The following is a 20,622-nucleotide window of genomic DNA, read 5'->3' as shown; positions in this document are numbered from 1 at the left end:
AGCAATAAGGCTATTTCGCTTTCCTATCATTTGTGTGTTCGCTGGAGTAGCAGTTTTAATTTCTTTAAAGAACTTTTTCTTTGTATTCACAACTGGCTAACTGTTTGGTGCCAGAGGCCTAACTTTCAGCGTATCTCGTCTTTTGACATGTCTTCCTCACTAAGCTTAATCATTTCAACATTTTTATTTAAAGTGAGAGATGTGTGACTCTTCCTTTCATTTGAACACTTTAAAGCCATTGTAGAGTTATTAACTGGCCTAATTTTAATATTGTTGTGTCTCAGGGAATAGGGAGGCCTGAGGAGAGAGAAGGAGACGGGGGAATGGCCAGTTAATGGAGCAGTAAGACCACACACAACATTTATCAATTAAGTTCACCATCTTATATGGGTGTGGTTTGTGGTGCTCCAAAACAATTACAATAGTAACATCAAAGATCACTGATCACAGATCGCCATAACAAATATAATAATAATTAAAAAGTTTGAAATATTGTAAGAATTACCAAAATGTGACATAGAGACATGAAATGAGTCAAAGCTGTTGGAAAAATGGTGCCAATAGACTTGCTTGATGCAGGGTTGCCACAAACCTTCAATTTGTAAAAAACGCAATATCTGCGAAGAGCAATCAAGTGAAGCACAATAAAATGAGGTATACCTGTACGTAATTTTACTGCTTTTGCCTGTTAACCTTCAAACTAACTATATAGATGGTTGATCTACTACCTTTACTATATGTTTTCCATCACCAGTGAGATTTTTTCTTTAATAATTTTTCTTATCTCTAGTTATAGTCTTTTCTTTTCCATTTCAAGAAGTCCCTTTACTATTTCTGGTAAGGCTGGTTTAGTGATGATGAACTCCTTTTGCTTTTGCTTATCTGGAAAACTCTTTCTCTCTCCTTCCATTCTGAATGATAATTTTGCCAGGTGGAGTATTCTTGGTTGTAAGTTTTTTCCTTTCAGCACTTCAAATACTTCCTTCTGGCCTGTAAAGTTTCTGCTGAAAAATCAGCTGATAATCTTATGGGGTTTCCCTTGTATGTGACTAGATGTTTTTCTCTTGCTGCCTTCAAGATTCTCTCTTTATCTTTAACTTTTGACATTTTAATTATAATGTGTCTTGCGGTGGGTCTCTTTGGGTTATCTTATTTGGAAATCTCTGTGCTTCCTGGGCTTGGATGTCTGTTTCCTTCTCCAGGTTAGGGAAGTTTTCAGTCATTATTTCTTCAAATAGGTTTTCTGTCCTTTTCTCTCTTTCTTCTCCTTCTAGGACTCCTATAAATGTGAATGTTAGCATGTTTGATCTTGTCCCAGAGGTCCCTTAAGCCGCCCTCATTCTTTTCTTATTCTTTTTTCTTTTTGCTGTTCTGATTGGGTGATTTCCACTACCCTTCTTCCAGATCACTGATCCATTCTTCTGCATCATCTAATCTGTTGTTGATTCCCTCTAGTGTATTTTTGATTTCAGTTATTGTATTCTTCAGCTACGATTTCTATACTTTCTGTTTCTTTGTTGAAGCTCTCACCCTGTTTATCTATTCTTCTCCTGAGTTCAGTGAGCATCTTTATGACTATTACTTTGAACTCTTTTTCTGGTAGATTGCTTATCTCCATTTCATTTAGTCCTTTTTCTGAGGTTTTGTCTTATTCTTTCATTTGGGACTTATTCCTTTGTCTCCTCATTTTGCCTAATTCTCTGTGTTTGTTTCCATGTATTAGGTAGGTCAGCTTCATCTCTTGGTCTTAAAAGGGTGGCTTTATGTAGAAGGTGTCCTGCAGGGCCTAGAAGCAAAACTGCCCCTGGTCACCATAGCCAGGCACTCCGGGTGTGTCCTTTGTGTAGGCTGCATGCACCCTCCTGTTGTGCCAGGGCCATGATTGCTGTGGGCAGGGCAGGGGCCACTTTGGAGGGGCTCTAGTGCTGGCCAAGGCTGCCCAGCAGGTTGGGCAGGATGGGAGCCACATTGAAGGGGTGTCAGTCAGGGCGGACTCAAAGAGAAATGCCGGGACAGGGTGAGGAATGCTAGCAAGGTAGATAGAGGGTGTCAAAAATCATGACTCCCAGGGCCAGGTCAGCTAAATAGAAGGAGAGGAAAAAAAAGGTACCCACCAGTGCTTCCTTCCCTGGAGAAAGTTCCAGCAGATCCCTGCCTCTCTGGCACATGCCCTAAAATTAGTCATTGAATCTCCTTCACGTATGAACCAGTACTTTTCAAACTACTGCCTCTGTGCTGAGGACTCAGAACGAGTGAGTTTGTGCATGCGCCCTTTAAGAATGGAATCACAGTTTCCTGTAGCCCTCCCTTCTTCCAGATGTAAGCGTCACTGGTTTTTCAAAGCTGTACATTACAGGGTCTCATCTTTCAGGTGCAGGTTTCCCAGGCTGGGGAGCCCGATGTGGGGTTTGGGCCCCTCACTCATCCAGGAGGATCTCCCGCTTATGGGTCACCACTCCAAGGGTGTGAGTCCTAACTAGACCATGTCTCCCCCAATTTCCACCCATCTTGATGTGGCTTTTTCTTTATATCCTTAGTTGTGCTAGTCTTCAGGCTGTTCTCAGTGACAGTTGTTCTATATGTAGCTGCAGTTTTGGTATGTCTATGGGAGGAAGTCAGCTAAGCTCTTCCTACTCTGCCGTCTTGATCCTATATCCCTTGAATATGACATCTTAATTTTTTACAAGAAAATTTTACCCTCCAACTCTTGTACTTCCTCAATTCAATATACCGTAATCACTTTTTACTGTACCTTTGTCCAGATCTCCTAATCCTCTTTTCCAATAATGCTTTTCCAAACTCATTAAACTTCTTACACTTTTCATGTATTGTCATCCTAAACTGTCTTAAATTTCTTCTAGGATCAGTTTTTTTCTCAATTCGATTAACTATCCTTACAATCATCTCTATCTTCTTTCTCTCTCACATTTCTTATTGAGTCCTAGTAGTAAGAAAAAGCCATATTTTATATGCCTTATCTATTCCACAGTTTTTATTCTTTTATTCAGAGTTATCATAATGTTAAAATATAATTTGAATGTTTACAATCCATAACTTAGAAGAATATTAATGTTTCTTTTAATTAATTAGCCCATAAGGAACTAGAAGTCCACCATTGAAGTGGAGACAGAGAGAACAATGGGACTTTGTCACAGAACCTACAAAATTTTCAGGATGGCAGCTCATCTTTAAAAGATAACAGTCCTGGACAATTATGTTAGATTCTTTTCATTTTTTTTATTAATTGCACCACAGAGAAAAGAGGCAAAATGTTTAAAGAAATTTGTGTTTTTTAGACAGGGTGTTGATTTTACACCAACAGAAAAGAAAAACAGATGAATAAGCTCCGGGTCTTCATTTCTCTTTCTTTCTCTTATTCTCAGGGTAGGCTGAAAAACAAAAGGACAAAAATAAGTATTGTTTTTAAAATGGTATGTGTTTTTAAAATCTATTCAAGTGAATGCCAAATTGTTTAGATTGTCTTTCTGCAGTTTCCACCAATGAAAATAATTCAGGCCAGTCCTAGACTCAGGGCAGCTGAATTCTTCTGTTGGATTAGGGTAGAGGACACACCAATAAGTATTTTAAAGTCCTCTCTTCATCACTGATGTCATCAGACACCTCAGGCTTCAAAGTCACAGACTTTTCATTATCACTCCTCAATCATTTACTTAACACCTACTTCTTACCTAAGATAATCACAAACAAAAAAGTGTCTTCCCAAAGTTAGACCACTAGGAGGAAAATCTTGTCATTTAGGACTAAAACAAGTTACAAAATAATAACATTAGCAGAGATACAAAGTTGCTTTCTCTTCTAAATGCACAATATGTAGGTATTATCATGCCGGCAAAGAGTAAGTTAAAACCTAGTAGTGGAATAGACGTCGCAGTCAATTTGGAAAATATGAAAATAATTCATGCTATAAAATGGTTGGACAACTTGTTTTAAAAAAGAAAGTTCATTCTATTTTTAAATTTCCCCCAAAATATTACAACCAAAATGGATAAAACATGTTTATGTTCAAACATCTAAATTTTAAAATGGGTCATAAGAAGAGAAATTCTATTAAAGCTCAGCATGTTGACACATTGGAAACTTAGTAGCAAATTATTCACTATAAGGTAAAGTTTACGTAGGGTAGATCTGTCATATTCTCCAATGAAATGAATTTGCTATTGAGCTATTAAGTTGAACCATGTGAAATCATTGCTATTCAACTGTTTTTTACCTACAAAAATGTGCTTTCATATGGTATAGTCCAATACCTAAAGTATCCCACCATTGAGCCATTGCTTAGCTGTGTCACATTAGGTTAGAACAGGTCAGTGTTTAACTCTCAAGCTCTGGTTTGAATTTTGAATTGTGGCTCCACCTCTCACCAGCTGGGTGGTCCTTGGGTGATTTACTTAATCTATGCCTTAATCTGTGTCTTCATTTTCTCATCGGCAAAATGAGAATAATAACGGTACTCAACTCAAGCAACTATTTTGAGAGTTAAATAAGTTAAAATATATAAAGAGCTTAGAACAGTGGCTGGCACTGGTCTATATGGCTCTTGGCAAATGGTCAGTCAATTTCACTATTTTAATCCTAATTATTATACTTACTTTAAAAAACATCTAAAGTATAGTTACCTGAGATGCTTGTGATTGTGTTATTTTTAGAGTAAGGCAGTTTGACTTTTAGCAACAAGTTTCGGACCCTGAATACAAAGAAATGATAGATGTGGGGAAAATATTAGCATCACTATCAGGACAAAAAATTAACATTGTACAGCCATTGGTGATTACAAAGTAATTTTACATGCATCACATCTTTTAATTCCATTTTAGTACTAGAATCTCTAGAAGGAAGCTCACTGACATCCATTGCCCCCAAAGGAATAAAAAATTACTGTCAAGTCATAGGGAAATATTAAATGATTCAGTCAGACGTTTAAATATAAACTTCCCCACTAATCTGTAAAAACAAAGCACTCAGTTTCAACCAAATCACAAAACAGCATTTTTCAAGAAAATGCTTAAATAAATTAATGTTTTGGTTTAATGATGTCTCTACCAAAAGATTTCAGGCCTTATCAATATTTCTACCTATATTCATAAACATCACAACTTTGGAAACAGAACAAATATTACAAACATTTAATAAGATGCTACAGTGCAGCAGGAGAAAAAAACAACAACAGCTATTTAAGTCTTTTGTAAGACAGTTGTATGTAGAACAAGATTCCTGTCTCACATGTACAGAGTGTCTTTCAGATACATAAACTTCTAACCCCTAGCTTGATCAAATGCAACAACAAAAGAAATTAGACATATTAAAATGAAGACGGCTCTAGTACCTCCTCAGCAAAGCAGGCCTCTTTGTTCTCAGCTGCACAGCACTTGTTTATAAAAGCTGCAAAATCCTCTATGACGGCTTTCAGTTGTTCATTTGTTGCCTTGGGCTTGTGTTTCACCAGCTCAACTAGTGCCCTGCATTTGAATGAAAAAGATAGAAGAAAGGTTACACACATAAAGAAAAATGGAGATAGTAAAGGCGGTAGTGCTGTTGCTTAAGATTATAAGTCTTGGAGCCAGACAACTCTGGTTCGAGGCCCAGGCTTACTACTATAAGCGTCAATATTCTTATTTGCACCAGGATAATAAAATCCACCCTCATAGGGCTGGTGGAAGGATCAAATGAGATAATCAATGTAAACTGCTCGACATCTGTAGTGCCAATAAATCAATAAATCTCTGTTCACTAAATCTCTGGAAAGCATTATGTCATTGCATATATGTATTATGCAGATTATGGAAGTTATACCATATTGAATTTTATAGCTATTTAAGAGCTAAAAATGATTCTTAAATTTTAATTATCTTGGACTCCATTTTAAAAGTTTCTACTCTGAGAGTCTTTATATTCGGTTTTTGAAATTTGCCCAATTCAAAGTTATTAGTGGGGAGGCCACAAGAAATAAGACTATCCAAATTCATGGGAGCTGGTGGTTTTCTTTCATTGACATCTGCAGAGACAACAGTGCTAGAGAGAGGGTCATGTGGGCATGAGAGGTTTTGCAATATTACTCTTAAGTCTATGGCCATGATCAGAACCTGCCAGAGACAATAGCAACATTCTGTTGCTCAATTTCATGCAATTATAACCCCTTGTGACAACAATAGGGAGTCGAGCCTCAGAACTCGCATTTCTAGTTGTTTATTATCCAAGTTGCATTCTCCAAGGTCACATCTTAAGGGTTTGCCTTGCCTGTGGGTTGTCATAGAACAAACCTAAAATAATCATTCATGCCTAGAAATAAATTCTCCTATGATTTCTACTACCTAATTTGCTATCTGCACAAATGCATCAGTTAATTGTTCAGCTTTTTCTACTGGACTTGGCTTAAGATATTATTCTACTGTCAATTTTAGCCACAATATTATTCTGAACGATTTGTAGGCAGGATTATGATACAGTCTTTTTTTTCTAATAAAACAAAAAGCTATCCACTTTATTCTTGACACGTTTATCAGCTCAATAAGGCCAATACTTAAATACTCTTTTCTAAGGAATATAATCACTACTTTAGAAAAAGTTGCTCATTTCCATGTGCAGTTCTCACTATCAAGACTACAAACACATGCAGTAATGAAATACTCCTCACGTTTGTTTCTTGATTTTTTTCTCATCATCAGGAAGTGTGCATATATCTGCATGGAAGGTGAATGTTTCAGCATTAAACTCTTTGGGAATATATGTTTCATCGAGTTGCAGAGCAGAAAAGCATGGCCGTCTGTTCACCAAGGAATCCGTGCAGCATTTGGTAACTCTCTCGCTCACTGGAGTCTTCTCGTGCAACACACACAACCGGTTCAGGATCAAGGACAGCTAGAGAACAGGTAGGAGGGCAGAAATTCAAAAGAAGTGTAATTAAAAGTTTTCCATGAACTCCTACTTTCCAATGGACCAAAACAAGTGTTATATTTTAACTAGCAACATTGAATCCAAGGTCGACTGGAAGCAGTGATTTGCTTATCTTTAGAAGTACAAAGAATAAGAACAGTCTTTTCACTTTTAATTAAAAATGTCTACATTTTAAAAATAATTCACTTGAGAAAATAATTGATTAAAATAATTTGAGGTGAATCCTGAGATATGTGTTGGAGTGGGGAAGAACTAGTCTTATACTGATACATTAAAGAAAAGACAAAGAAAGTGAAAATTGAGAAAACGCCAGGAAGGAATATTGAAAATTCATGAAATCTTTTCAAAACAATTTATCATCTTTGGAATCTTATCTAAATCCTCATTCTGATGGTCAGATAATATAGGTAACCAAGTCCCGGCTGCCACTACCCCTTCCCCCCCCCCACATACACATTAGTCCACCCCTGCCTCTGAGAGTTAGCTTTGTCAATATCTAAAGGCAAAAATTCATCATTCTTAGCTTTATTATATTTTAAAAGACTCACATAGTTTTCAGAACAGGGCAATCTTTGTGGTTCAGAAACCTTACAACACTTGGTGCCCACTTTTCCCATTTTTCTTGAGATTTCCACGAGAGTTGGAGTTGACGCCTGGGGTACTTTGTGGGTGTAACGAACTATGAGCCTGTAACAAAATAGTCCATGTGTTTTTAGCCAGGCAAGAAACTGTCTTTTTCTAACATAGAAGGTCAAGCAGAGAATACTTAACCAAAATCCACTAAGATGATTTTTCATTCATAAAATTATCTCCATCTCTAGGTTGGTGGGATAGTGTGGGGGAAGACCTTGTCCTGAGCAACCAGTTAAGCCTAGCTTTGAATTCCACCTGTGCTATATAATCTTAGGAAAGTGACTTACCTTATTATAATTTAGTGACATTAATATATTTATTAATTACTTCTTTCTTTCAATAAAACCTACTGAGAGATTAATATATATCAGCACTGTGATAAATTTGAAAGATAAGAATAAATTTTCTCACCTATAAAATGGAGGAAATATATCTGACTCCATAGGGATGGTGCAAGGGTTGAATTAAAAGAAAGCATACGATCAGCCTGGCATGGTACCTAGCATGTAATAATCATTTACTAGGAATGTCAATCACCACTGAAAGTCAATGTATGACTGTAATCTATTCAAGGGAAGAGACTGTGTTGTTCATTGTTGTTATTCCTATCACCCACAGTTAGAAGAGCACTAACATATGTAAGCCGAACAATAAATAGCTACTGAATAGTGTGTCCCTTCTTGTCTTTTCCTCCACAGATAAGGCTATATTACATCAGGAAATTAGATGTATTAGATCAGCTTATTGAGCTACTGCTGTCAAGGCCTACTATTTCCCGCTCTGCAAAGCATTGCTGTATTTTGTTTGCCGGTAAATTATTCCTTAACCTTCAAGGAGCATCTTCAGTTCCTATATCCCAAGATTTGGTATTTTCCCTCCCAGACCAATTTTTTAAATTGCACTCAAATGTAGGCCTCTCCATCCCATCAACTATTTTATCTCCTTCATACTGTATTTTCATGATTAAAAGTTGTATGATAGGTGGTCTATACATTGTCTTAAATAATTACTAATAGATCAAGAAAAAAATTAGCCAATAAACAAAAATACTTACTCATTTTGGAAGTCATACTCTCCAAGCCTTTCATAAGTTTCACAGTTTTCTTTGACTAACTTCACAGGCTCATCCACAAGAGTTTTCAGCTCATCAAACTGAAAGATAAAAGAATCGTGTTTACAGTATTCCAGCTGAGGACCAGAGGCAGGCTGTTTTTCACCCCTCTAGGCAGAGTGAGAGCCTTCCTCCTTTCTGCCCAAAGCTATGTAAATAGATCTTTAATGCCAAATCTATTACAATATGTCCAAAATGTTTATCTTATTTGGCAGGGCTGTATAGTATAAGTGATTAAGAATATTCAGACTCTGGAGTGCAACTGCTGGTGTTTGCACCAGGCCATCTACTCATTTTCTAGATGTGCAACTTTTCTTCCCATCTCCAAGCTTTAGAACCGTCACCTCAAAAATGAGGACAAAGATGGAACTCACCTCAGAGACTTGCTCTGTAAACCACCTGAGCTAATGAAATTAAAACAGTGTCTGGACCATAGTAAAAGCTCAGTAAATGATGGCTATGGTTGTAAGTGTCATTTTTATGAAGCTATCTCTCCAGTTGGATCCTGACCTCTCTGAGATAAGAGATTTTACCTTGGTCATTGGTTCCAGTATGGTACCTGGCATATAGCAGGTTCCTGGTAGAGGAAAGAATAACTTTCCTCTGATTCTGAAGTTTGGAAATTACTACATTTGCTAGGAGTGCTAAATATGCTAAAATCCTAGCTAAATATGCTAAAAATCCTCCAGAACAGATTACCACTCTTTACTTAATTTCTTATAAAACTATTCTAAAACCTTCTCAAAAAAATTTGAAAATATTCTAAATGAATAGATTTCACAACCTTCCTTGAGATACTAATTCTTCATACTTGATAAATCTTGGAATCAGGTTAACTTTCTTTGTATCTAAGTTAAATCTCTTTTAATTAACATTTAATTTTACTTTATCTTGTTTTATTCTCCAGAGTGTGAAAGAGAGAAAAAGCGTGGTCAAGATTTTGTGAAATTAGAGACCACTCTCTTCAGATCTGTTTTTTTTAGACTATTCGAGGTTTTATTAACCACTCTACTTAAGGTTATTTTTCCTATAATATTTAAGAGCACAGAATTGAACCATCTCAAGAAAAGATCTAAATTGCACTATATAACATTTTGCATTCTTGCATTATTTTTCTTTCTTATTGTCGGAATCATCAGTCAAAGAGCTGCGTTTTTTTTCCTTGAAGAAACCTACCACTTTGCCATAGCATGCAGGTGGGTCATCAGCGACACAGCACTTTTCCAGTGTGGCTTCATATTGCTTGGCAATTCTCAACAGCAAAGAGACAGAGTAATCAGGATGCCTTCTTGCGTATTCATACAAAAACCTAATTAAGATGAAAATAAAATAGATTTAGTTGGACAAATGAGCAAGAAAAATCACATAACTAACCACAAGAGTAACTCATATCCCAAAGGTCCGAATTTGACTAAACCCCATGCAGTAAAGCTTAATGGCCAAGGGCTTGGGGTTTAGAGTTAAAGCTACCTGCAGTCAAGTCCTGGCTCTGCCACTTACTCTGCTGTATCACCTTAGGCAACTGATTAAAACTATTAGAGCCTTGGGCCGGCCCGGTGGCTTAGCGGTTAAGTGTGCGCGCTCAGCTACTGGTGGCCTGGGTTCGGATCCCGGGCTCGCACCAACGCACCACTTCTCCAGCCATGCTGAGGCCGCATCCCACATACAGCAACTAGAAGGATGTGCAACTATGACGTACAACTATCTACTGGGGCTTTGGGGGGAAAAAAAAGGGAGGAGGATTGGCAATAGATGTTAGCTCAGGGCTGATCTTCCTCACAAAAAAAAAAAAAACTATTAGAGCCTTAGTTTCCTCTTCTATAGACTGGGGAGAATAATAGTATCTATTTCATAAGGGAGGTTATGAGAAATACATGACATATTCTATGCAAAACACACACTGTCTGGCACATATTTAGTGTTCGATGAATGACACCTATTATTACTATGTATATTTTGTTTGATTTGGAGTACACCTCAAAAAGGTTCTGACAGATAGATAAATAGAGATGTATTCTTAAATTTTTCTTTTTTCTCTCTCTATGAGTGAAATCTTGAAGGGTACACAATTTTATGAAATATTATTTAGTGTACAGAATACTATTACAATCCAACAATAAAAATGCAAAGTTTATCACCACGCTTACTGACTATATATAATCATTTATTTTGTCATTTGATTGTGTGCTGCCTTGCCATGTTACTGGATTTCTGGTCTTTTCAACCAAATATAAAGCACCTGGTAGCAGACTCTATACTTCTCTTTATACTTCTTTGCTGCCGTCAGATACATAGACAGATAAGTCATAGATGGATAGATAGAGAGACAGAGAGAGATAAAGATGTATTACACATGTTCATACATATACATTATGGTCAGTTCAAGAAATACTCTTTGAATGAATGAATGAATAAATAATATGTATATAATTTATGTATACACAAAATGTTTCTAGAGATATTTCTAGAAATATCCCTAAGGAGTAAGGAAGGGGGGTAAAAATAGAAACTTAGTTATTACTTTGTACTCTTTTCTATTGACTGAGCTTTTGCCATGAGCACGTGTTTATTATTTTATGACAACTTTTTAAAACTAATTAATTTTTTCCAAAAAATTTTAAAGGCTGGAAGAGAGAAAGATAAAGAAGCATTCTAGGCAATATGGAAATTGTAGTAACTCCAAAGGAAAGCCTAGAATATCTTCCTAAATCCTGAGACCGTATGAAATCTATGAAAAGATAATTCCTTATCCACTTACGTGCCCAAGAAGACATCTTTTGCATCCTGAAAGTGTTTGCAAACTTCCTTATCTTCAGCAAAATCAGCAGCTAATGGGGGCAGGTCACTAGGCAACTCATCGCCTTCAAACTCAGCAATGCAGTGGGATTTTTGCAACAGAGGTTTATCACAGCATGCTTTCAGTTTACTGGAGATTGAATCTTGGTTATCACAAAAGTACTTGGCAAGATCCGCCTATAAGCAAGTTGATGGAAATTGTTCAATGCAAATTGACATCACTACACTTTCTCCCGGCCTTTATCATGTTGGCAGAACACGTTCGTTGTATTCTAAGACCATACACACACCCACCTGCCTTCTATGAACACTTTCAGTCTGTGCTCCTTAGCCTGCAGACTCAGAACTACTGAAACATTTCCACTTGATTAAAAAAACTAGTCAGTAGCAGGGGCCCATATCAGTTATTTATTAATTTTATATTTCTACTGTTAAGGCATTTAAGTTTTTAAATTAAAACTCAATATTGTTTTTCCAAATATCCTCCCAAAATTAAGTGCAGGCAGTTTGAAACCAAAAAACTAAAGTGTGATAAATTTTTGAAAAATTAGTCAAGAGCATAGTCACAGGCCCCACTTATGTACGGAAAATATCTGTCTTAAATTTTCCAGAAGATGTCCAGAGAGATTAGGATTCTGGCATTTGGTCATATTTTTAAGTTTGGGGAAAAGAGATATCATGCTAAATATTTGTATATTTAACACAGAGAATTAATTGAGAGAATATAGAGAAAAAAACTCATAATTTCCAAAGGTCTCCAGATACCAGCCCTTCTCCAACTCCACTCACCTCCCCAAAAAATCTCCTAAGAAATCTACCTTTGTAGCCATTCTACTTCAGTTTAAGCCTTTGTTGTCAGTTAGAATATGACTGAAAGGGATTACAAATTAGTGAATGATTTTGTCAGATCATTTAGTGAGCAGGTTAGCCCGGTAAAAAAAAACTACCACAAGACAAGGAAAGGATTGAGCAGATTAGAGCACAGGAGACAATCTCAACTCACTGTCAGTTGTCATCCACAGTATTAAATAAATTCACTCTATCAACTTAGCATGTAAATTATCAAAAAGCATACTAAAGAGGATTCTTTACCCTGTCATCTGCACATTCAAGCAGGTCACCATGGCAGCATTCCGTGTGGATTTTGGCAAGATCTGTCACCAGCTTGGAAATCTCTGCAAAGTCAGCCTTGGGAAATTTCTGGCTCAGGCGAGCTACTGTCCTAAAGAGAAATTTCTTCCATCAAAATACTATTAACATGCAATATTTTATGTGAAAGTACTAGGAAAATACTACTTATAACAAGAAAATTCAGGATAAAATAACGTAGAAATAATCTGTAAAATTCATTAGTTCTTATTTTAATGCTAGTTCTAAACCAGGTTATCTTAGGGCAACATGTTTTCTTAGGGCAGAACTATCCATTGTAAGAGTGTACACGGTGGATAGAAGTCCCGCGATTCATAAAAGCAGAAATCAAAGGGGTGTTCTAGAAGGGGAGATGTGCTGAGAGGCATCAAGTTTAGATCCCAGATCTGACGTCCAGAACTGGTTTTATCGCTTATTAGCAGTGTGACCCTAGGCAAGTTACTTGGCCTCTCTGAGCTTCAGCCTCTACAGAGTCACAACAGTATGCTAAATCAAAAGATCGTTCTGAGGATTAAGTTAGATAACGCATATGAAAGCATTTTATAAACTGGGAAGTGTCATATAAACTCTAGTTATCTTTTTTTAATCAATTAAAACACATTCTTCCTGACTTCTAAAGTCTCTGAGAAAGGAAATGTCATAAGTTTTACAAAATTAGGGAGTTTTGATTAACCATACTTTTACCAAGAAATTAATCCGGCGCAGTCTCTAAACTCGATGACAAGATGTAAAAGGCTAGTATCTGCATGCTTTCCCAAATCATTTCAGAGTCGCCTAAATCTGATGAAAGATACTTCTTCCCCAAAACCAACCACAGCCTGTTTAACTGTGTAATGTTTCATGTCTGGGTTGTTTTGTTCATTGATTTGGTTGATTTTGATGGTGTAGATGGCGGAGACGACAGACAAAGATAGTTCAAATGACGATTTCTACAGAGCCTGCAAAATGTCGATTATTTTCATTTTATCTCCTGTTCATGTTGGTTCATTGTTGACTAGCAAATGGAGGATTGGGGAGGGGGGACTTTTCTTGACATGGATACTATTGAAGGATGCTTCTAGAACTAGCTAACTAATATAAAAACAGAGGCCCAGGCAAAAAAAAAAAAAACAAAAGAGAGAGATTAAGAGCAGAGCTGGAACTATGAAAAAATGAGTAGTAAACTTGATGGCTGTATTTAATTATCAGAACATAAAAAGACAATCAGACACTTTCAGATAATTGAGGGAGGGAGATAAAATTAAATGAAAGCTCCTGATGATAGCTTTATAAAAAGTGTGGACTATTAGAATAAGATCCCTAGTTTTTATAAATAAATGGGAGTTTAAATACCTGTCCTAGAAGGACAAAAAAGATGTCCTGTGAGTTCTTTGACTACTTAGAAAAAATGTGATAAAAAATAATAACAAATTGTCATTGATGCTCTGGTTTTCACCTCTTAAATTTTTACCTTTTAGACAACTAAAAGGATGTATGTGAAAGCTCTGTGTAAAATGCTATATAAATGCACAATTTTGTCAACTGAGCCATCGTCATTTGCACCGCTATAAAGATGCAAACTAAGTTTAAAATACCATGCTTTGAGAGCTCTCTCTCCGAATTTTTGGAGACTGGCGCACTTGAGTCTCTCTTTGGCAGATGAAGTCAGTACTCTGTCCCTCAAAACTGCAATCTGTAAAAAGAAATTATTTTGGAAAAATTAGAAAAGAAAAATTTGACATGTAAAAACGCTTCTTAAGTTCAGCTGAGACTATGCCAATTTAAATTTTAAAGAGATAATTGACACCTAAATTCCCAAGCGCTCCCTATTGGTGAATAATTATTTTGCTATGCAAGGAGAGGAAAAATCAGCCCAGCCCTAGTGGAAGCCTCTAGGTAGTTAAGCACCAGCACAGAGGCATTGCCAGGGAAAAGGAAACTGAAAAGGAAAGAGGAAGAACAGACTACACTCATATCCCGGGGAATATGACTTGACTGCCTTCCTAATTTTGCATATAATTCATTTCATCAACTCTCATCACATCAATAAACTCCCTACAAAAGAGAATGCAGTACATAATAAATATTTACAGACTGATTGAATAAATCCAGGCTTCTAGATGCAGTTCAATTCTCTACTTTGAATTCCATGACCCACCCCCTCATAAAAAAGGCTCATGAAAAGATAAACAAAAACTGTGCCCCCTTGCTGTGCAATTTTACAAATGAGTTTCCATATTTCACTATAGTGACCAGCACCGTAAAGAAAGCTAGGATATTGAGACACGTAGACAGGGATGCCCTCTATCAGATCCACTTTGGTAAACCTTAGAAGGAGGAATAGAAGGTCAGAGGCCTTTAAAAAGAGTGAAAGATCTCTGTGGAGGATAAGAGTGAGGAAGGCTTTTTTGACCATGTAAAGAAGTTTATATCAGAGATTTAGGTTCCCTAAATCTAGCCATAAGATCCTCAAAATCTGAGGTTTGATTATGAATTAGTTCTTCTATTCCTCTGGGAAATACCTTTGGCAGCAGGCAGGCAGCTTTATCATCAGCTTGGCAGCATTCTTTTAAATCGTCTCTATATTCTTCAGCATAGTAAAGGAGCTCTGGGGCATAAAAGTAAGGATGTCTTCTGGCAATTTCATATAAATATCTAAATTTTTTAAAAGAAAAGACAGTCATTTTTCTACAGCAGACAGTATTACATGAACAACTGTAATCAACCATTCTCCCCAGAGCCTCCAAAACCCAAAGATGTCTAATTTACCAATTAAGCTCAATTTGCACAAGATGACCGTGCCTTTCTTATTCTTTAAGTCAGTGAAAAGGTTAAACTTACATACTTATATATATGTTTATATATATAAACATACATATACGTATATACATATATACATACACATATGTATATACATATGTATACACACATACATATAAAATAGTTAAATTTTGGTGACCTAATGTTATTGACTAAAATGAAATCAAACCTGAGAATAACTAAACATATATCTTCATAATATTTTAATACATGTCGATCTCAAATTTTTCATATAGATCATATCCTGTTTTAATAAACTCCAAAAGATCTTTGATCAAATTTTTTATTGTGTAGAATTGTATAGTATCAAATATTACTTCTTTGAAAATTGTCGTTAGAACAAAAGCTTCCAAGTCTTAATGTTGAAAATACTTTTTGTTACAGTCATTGTTATCATGTCTTAACCTATTCCATAATTTTTAATTTTGAAGTATAACAATCCGATTACTTACTTTCCCAGAAAACTCTGTTCATCTGCCTGGAATTGGGCGCACAGAACATCAGCCTCTGCTTTCAGAGGGGGGAAGTTGGGGCTGTCATCTTTGTGTTGCAGGAAGCACTCGTTTCTCTCAGGTTCTTCTTTTGTACAGCAGTCAGCCAGTTCACCATAGGTTTCACGATTAGTTGCAACTTTACACAATTCATCTCCAAAAAGAGTATGCTAAATGGAAGACAGCAGGCTTCAAATTTCTGGGCAGTATTTTATTTTCTTTGTACCCAAAGAACAGTAATAATTTAATATACTGGTAAAACTTGGTCAGGAAATCATATAAAAATCCACATTTTTCTCAGGTTTAGAGAGTTTCCCTTGATTTGACCACCTATGTGTAATTTTCTTAAGAATTAACTGTCACACTAGTACTTACAGTGGATAAAACAGAAGGGCAAAAAGACCGTCAATGGCTTGAAGGAATGAATATTACTTCTATTTCCAACTGAGTCTAACGGCCAGGAGAGTGACCCTTATAATAAAAAATCAAGGAAAAATAATCCTCCAAGTAGCAGGTGAATTCACATTAGGGAGGAAAGTGTTCAGATAGTTTCTCATTTGATCTGCTCCTTTTTGAGAGGTCCAACTTTTCAGTAAATACGATTAAAAACTGTGCCGGCCCGTGGCTTAGGGGTTAAGTGCGTGCGCTCAGCTACTGGTGGCCCGGGTTTGGATCCCGGGCGCGCACCGACACACTGCTTCTCCGGCCATGCGGAGGCCGCCTCCCACATACAGCAACTGGAAGGATGTGCAACTATGACATACTACTGTCTACTGGGGCTTTGGGGCAAAAAAAAAGGAGGAGGATTAAGAATAGACATTAGCTCAGAGCCGGTCTTCCTCAGCAAAAAGAGGAGGATTAGCAGGGATGTTAGCTCAGGGCTGATCTTCCTCACACACACACACACACACAAAAAAAATACTATTAAAAACTGAGGAGTATAACACAATTTACTATGTATTAATTAAGTTATTGTATTAAAATATAGATCTTTTTCATCCTAGAAATATTTGCCTCAAAGCACATTCCGTTAAATAAATCCTTTCTGTTTCCATTAATTTTTATTATGAAATAATTGTAACTTCAGGGAAAATACACTGCTCAAGACAGAATTTAATTTTCAAAAAAAACACATTTTTTAAAATTCGTTTTTAAAGCCATAATATTGTGTGGAGTTAAAGTACTGATTCTGCCTTGAGAGACGGATACATATAGAGAGAAATAAGAGGAGGAAAGGCTTCAGTGATAAATTAAAAATGGGCTTGTTCCCAGAAAAGTATTTAGATATTGAGTGGTGAGAGAAATATAAACCTCTCCTTGTACTGAAGACCTATCCAGAAATATCAAAACTTCCAAGTCCTTCAAAATGAATGAATGCCCTGGTTTTTTATTGTATGTAAAAACGTGAACATCCCTAAGATGAGGACTATGTAGCTGTACTACATATTATTTTATCCGGGTAACAAATTAAAAATCAGTTGAGTGCTTTCTAATGATAAAAACCACGTTATAATTATTAGCCTCTATGAAAAGAAATCAAACTTCAAACTTTCAAAAGAGACTTTTACAAATGACAAATATCCATTTAAATACACTATGACTATTGTGTGTGGTCTCAATAAAGAGACGTATTTAAAACTGTGGGTATATCTAGAATGTGTCTATCACAGAAGAAACAATGGCGATACCCACTTTTGAGCGTTGCTTACAAATATGGTCATTAGCAATAATTGAGATAACTAAAATGAGATTTTTTTTTCCTTTGAAATGCTCAGGATTACTTAGAAGAAGAAGAAATAATATTCAAAATCAGAAGGTACTTACAAGTGACTTGTCACAATTTTCAGCTGACTCATCAGCAACACATTTTTTTGCGAATTCATTTACTTCATTCACTAATTTTACATGATCTTCATATGTGCCCTGCTGTAGATACTGAGAAAAGGCAACCAGCACCCTGAAACAAAGAACAAAGAAAAACATAGCATAATAACATTTTAACATAAAGTAGGTTACTATGCTAGCGAGCAAATTGTGTATCTGTATATGTTCTATATTTTATACATCTTTCTTACTATTATCCAGAAAGCCTATTCACATCAGCTATTATCTGAGGCCTAACCAGGCATATGTGGCTTTCTAATTAAAGAAGATATGTACTTCCACCATGTTTAAATATGTGTGTGCATGTCAGTAGATGCACGCACATAGAGCAAGCAAGTCAAATGTATTCTAAATTAGATCTAATTAGAATAACAAGGGTATTACATAGGCCCTTTGACTGTTTAAAACAGAAAGCTAAAAGCACGCACACATCTCATTTAATCAGGCTGTAGGATGAGATGGACCTTTAAAAAATAAACTAATTTCTCAGTTTTTACAAGATTAAAAAAATATTATGGGCCGGCCCCGTGGCATAGTGGTTAAGTTTACAGGCTCCGCTTTGGGTGGCCCAGGGTTCGTGGGTTCAGATCCTGGGTGTTGACCTACGCACCGCTTGTCAAGCCATGCTGTGGCAGCATCCCATATAGAGAAGAGGAACATGGGCATGGATGTTAGCACAGGGCCAATATTCCTCAGCAAAAAGAGGAGGATTGACAACAGATGTTAGCTCAGGGCTAATCTTGCTCCCCCCTAAAAAATATATATATATATATTAAAATGCTCTCAAGAAACCACAGATCTATTTGCTAGGTAAAGGAATTTAGTGAGCTGTGAAAGGAGTCATATAGTAAAGTCTTTCCCACCATGCAGATTGTATAAGAGTTCCAGAGCTACATTGTCCTATAGAGTAGCCACCAGCTGCATGTGACTATATAGATTTAAATAAAATTATATATTATCTAAATTTTTGATCCTCACTTGCGCTTGCCATTTTTAAGTATTCAACAGCCACACGTGGCCAATGGCGACCATATTGGAGAACATCAATATAAAATATTTCCATCAATGCAGAAAATTCTATTGGACAGAACTGTTCCAGAGTCTGGACCCTGATGACAAGGGAATATAAAAACTTCGGAATAATAACCAACACTATTAGAAACATTAATTTAACTCTTCAATATTCAATATTTTAACTTACAGGCCTTTGAAATGTGGTTCTCCCAAATCATTAAACCGATGAGCAATTTCACTCTTGTCTGGGGGGGGGAAGGGAAAAAAAAGGATTTGTTTAAATTCTGAAGAAAATAACTGGTTACAATGTCACTTTTTATATTTCTCTCCATTTGACTTAGGTATTCATTTGCGCCAAAACATTGGGCTTTGATCCCTACAGAAAATCTTAGGATGAAGGTGAACTATTTCTTCTGCATTTAAACAGAAGAGTTACTCAATCACCAACGATACTATTTGAAAAATCATTAAAATCATTAAATATCTATAACTTTATATTCATACTTGGATAAGATCTAATGCTCTTGTAGTGTCTATTAACGGCTACTGAGAGGACAGTTGAAATGAAAAATATAAATACAAATTCTATTCGTAAGATTAATGACAGATTTTGGTTTTGCTTTTACAAAGTAAGGTGCAGTAGATAGGCCTCTGAGAATTTGGAGTTATGAATTCTATCTTCAACTATATTCTGTGAGGTTTAAGTCACTCTGTCTAAGTTCCTTCATGAGCAAAAGGAATTACAGGTACTAAGCAATTCTCACCATTTTTTTCACCTAGGATGGTAGAAACATTAATAAGATAACTTTCTAAGGATTCACAAATACAAAATATCGTCAAAGTCTAGAAATAAATGCTAAAGGAAAACTTACTTCTTTAAAGAAGCAGAGCTTACTGAAACTCTTTTTTACTAGGAAAATAAAAGAAAAGTTGAACAATAGAAAAACAGAATTCTTACATGAATGGCGACGAAACACACCCCTGGAATAAGCAGAGCTGAAGAGAAAGAGAAGCGAAATAAAGGTTACCCACTTCATTGTGCCAAAGGCTTGTGAGGTTGATAAAAGAGAAAAAGGTAGGAGAAATAGAGGGAAATTAGGACTAATATACTTCTTTCACCAATAATTATAGATTATTAACTAGACTCATCTTTGTATTCATTGGCTCCCAACTGATTACAAAATTTACAATATTCTTGCCAAACAATTGTTTGACTAATCTGTTGCGTATGTTTGCCATCTAGCGCTGTTTTCCCCACAAGACCTCGTCAATTCATTAAAGTTATGTAAAACATCTTATCAAATTTTACATAAGAGTTTAAACGATTTGTGCCTATTATTCATTACCATGTTCTTTATCTGTGATTTCCCATTTGAACATTTTAGTTTTCAGTATTTGCAAAAATTTAACCAAACCAATGACTTAGCTTGGAAATAAGACGTACTAAAAGAGCTAAGCCCTGAATTGTATCTATTACTAATTCCAAGTGTGTTTTTATTGATAAATAATAAAAAATTTACACACACACACAGAGGGCATCCATGTCTTTTTCATTCTTCTGAAACTATTCTGTCTGAAAAAGCTGCAAACTAAGAAAAAGCCATAGCAACAATAACAACTAAAATGGATATTCAGAAGTTCTACATTTCCATCCCAGCTCTGGCCCATGAGTGATTCAGTCCCTGCAGTAGGATGCTTAGAAGAAATATGGGTATCTCTCATAGAATTTCCTGTTAAGGAGACGGGGAAGAAAATGAATGCAAAAGACAGTAATGATGATCTTTGCATGATCATATACACAGGCCAGTTTGAGCCCTGATTACACCTCTAGAG

General features: G+C 36.1%; 1 protein-coding gene across 1 annotated transcript; it reads right to left on the bottom strand.

The window, feature by feature from the left end:
* Positions 1–4,663: 4,663 nt before the first annotated feature.
* ALB (albumin) lies at positions 4,664–19,826 on the bottom strand. The gene is made up of 14 exons (XM_004419163.3): positions 19,748–19,826; positions 18,977–19,034; positions 17,716–17,848; positions 15,853–16,061; positions 15,103–15,235; positions 14,176–14,273; positions 12,545–12,674; positions 11,415–11,629; positions 9,833–9,965; positions 8,600–8,697; positions 7,461–7,599; positions 6,653–6,876; positions 5,345–5,477; positions 4,664–4,705 (listed from the first exon to the last, which is right to left on the bottom strand). Exons 1-14 carry the CDS (start codon positions 19,824–19,826, stop codon positions 4,664–4,666), a joined length of 1,824 nt encoding a protein of 607 aa, XP_004419220.1.
* Between the last annotated feature and the right edge of the window lie 796 nt (positions 19,827–20,622).

Source organism: Ceratotherium simum, chromosome 8 (genome assembly GCF_057802395.1).
Source record: "Ceratotherium simum simum isolate JZ-2026a chromosome 8, ASM5780239v1, whole genome shotgun sequence".
In the NCBI taxonomy this organism is placed as follows: Eukaryota; Metazoa; Chordata; class Mammalia; order Perissodactyla; family Rhinocerotidae; genus Ceratotherium; species Ceratotherium simum.
Note: the sequence above shows the minus strand (reverse complement) of the source record. Positions and strands in the feature narration are given on the sequence as shown.

Coding starts and splice junctions, on each gene's coding strand:
- ALB (XM_004419163.3), bottom strand. CDS start 19,826: ATGAAGTGGGTAACCTTTATTTCGCTTCTCTTTCTCTTCAGCTCTGCT. Junction 15,236..15,852: donor GAACAGAGTTTTCTGGGAAA/GTAAGTAATCGG, acceptor TAAAAAATTTAG/ATATTTATATGAAATTGCCA. Junction 8,698..9,832: donor CTGCATGCTATGGCAAAGTG/GTAGGTTTCTTC, acceptor TTTATCTTTCAG/TTTGATGAGCTGAAAACTCT.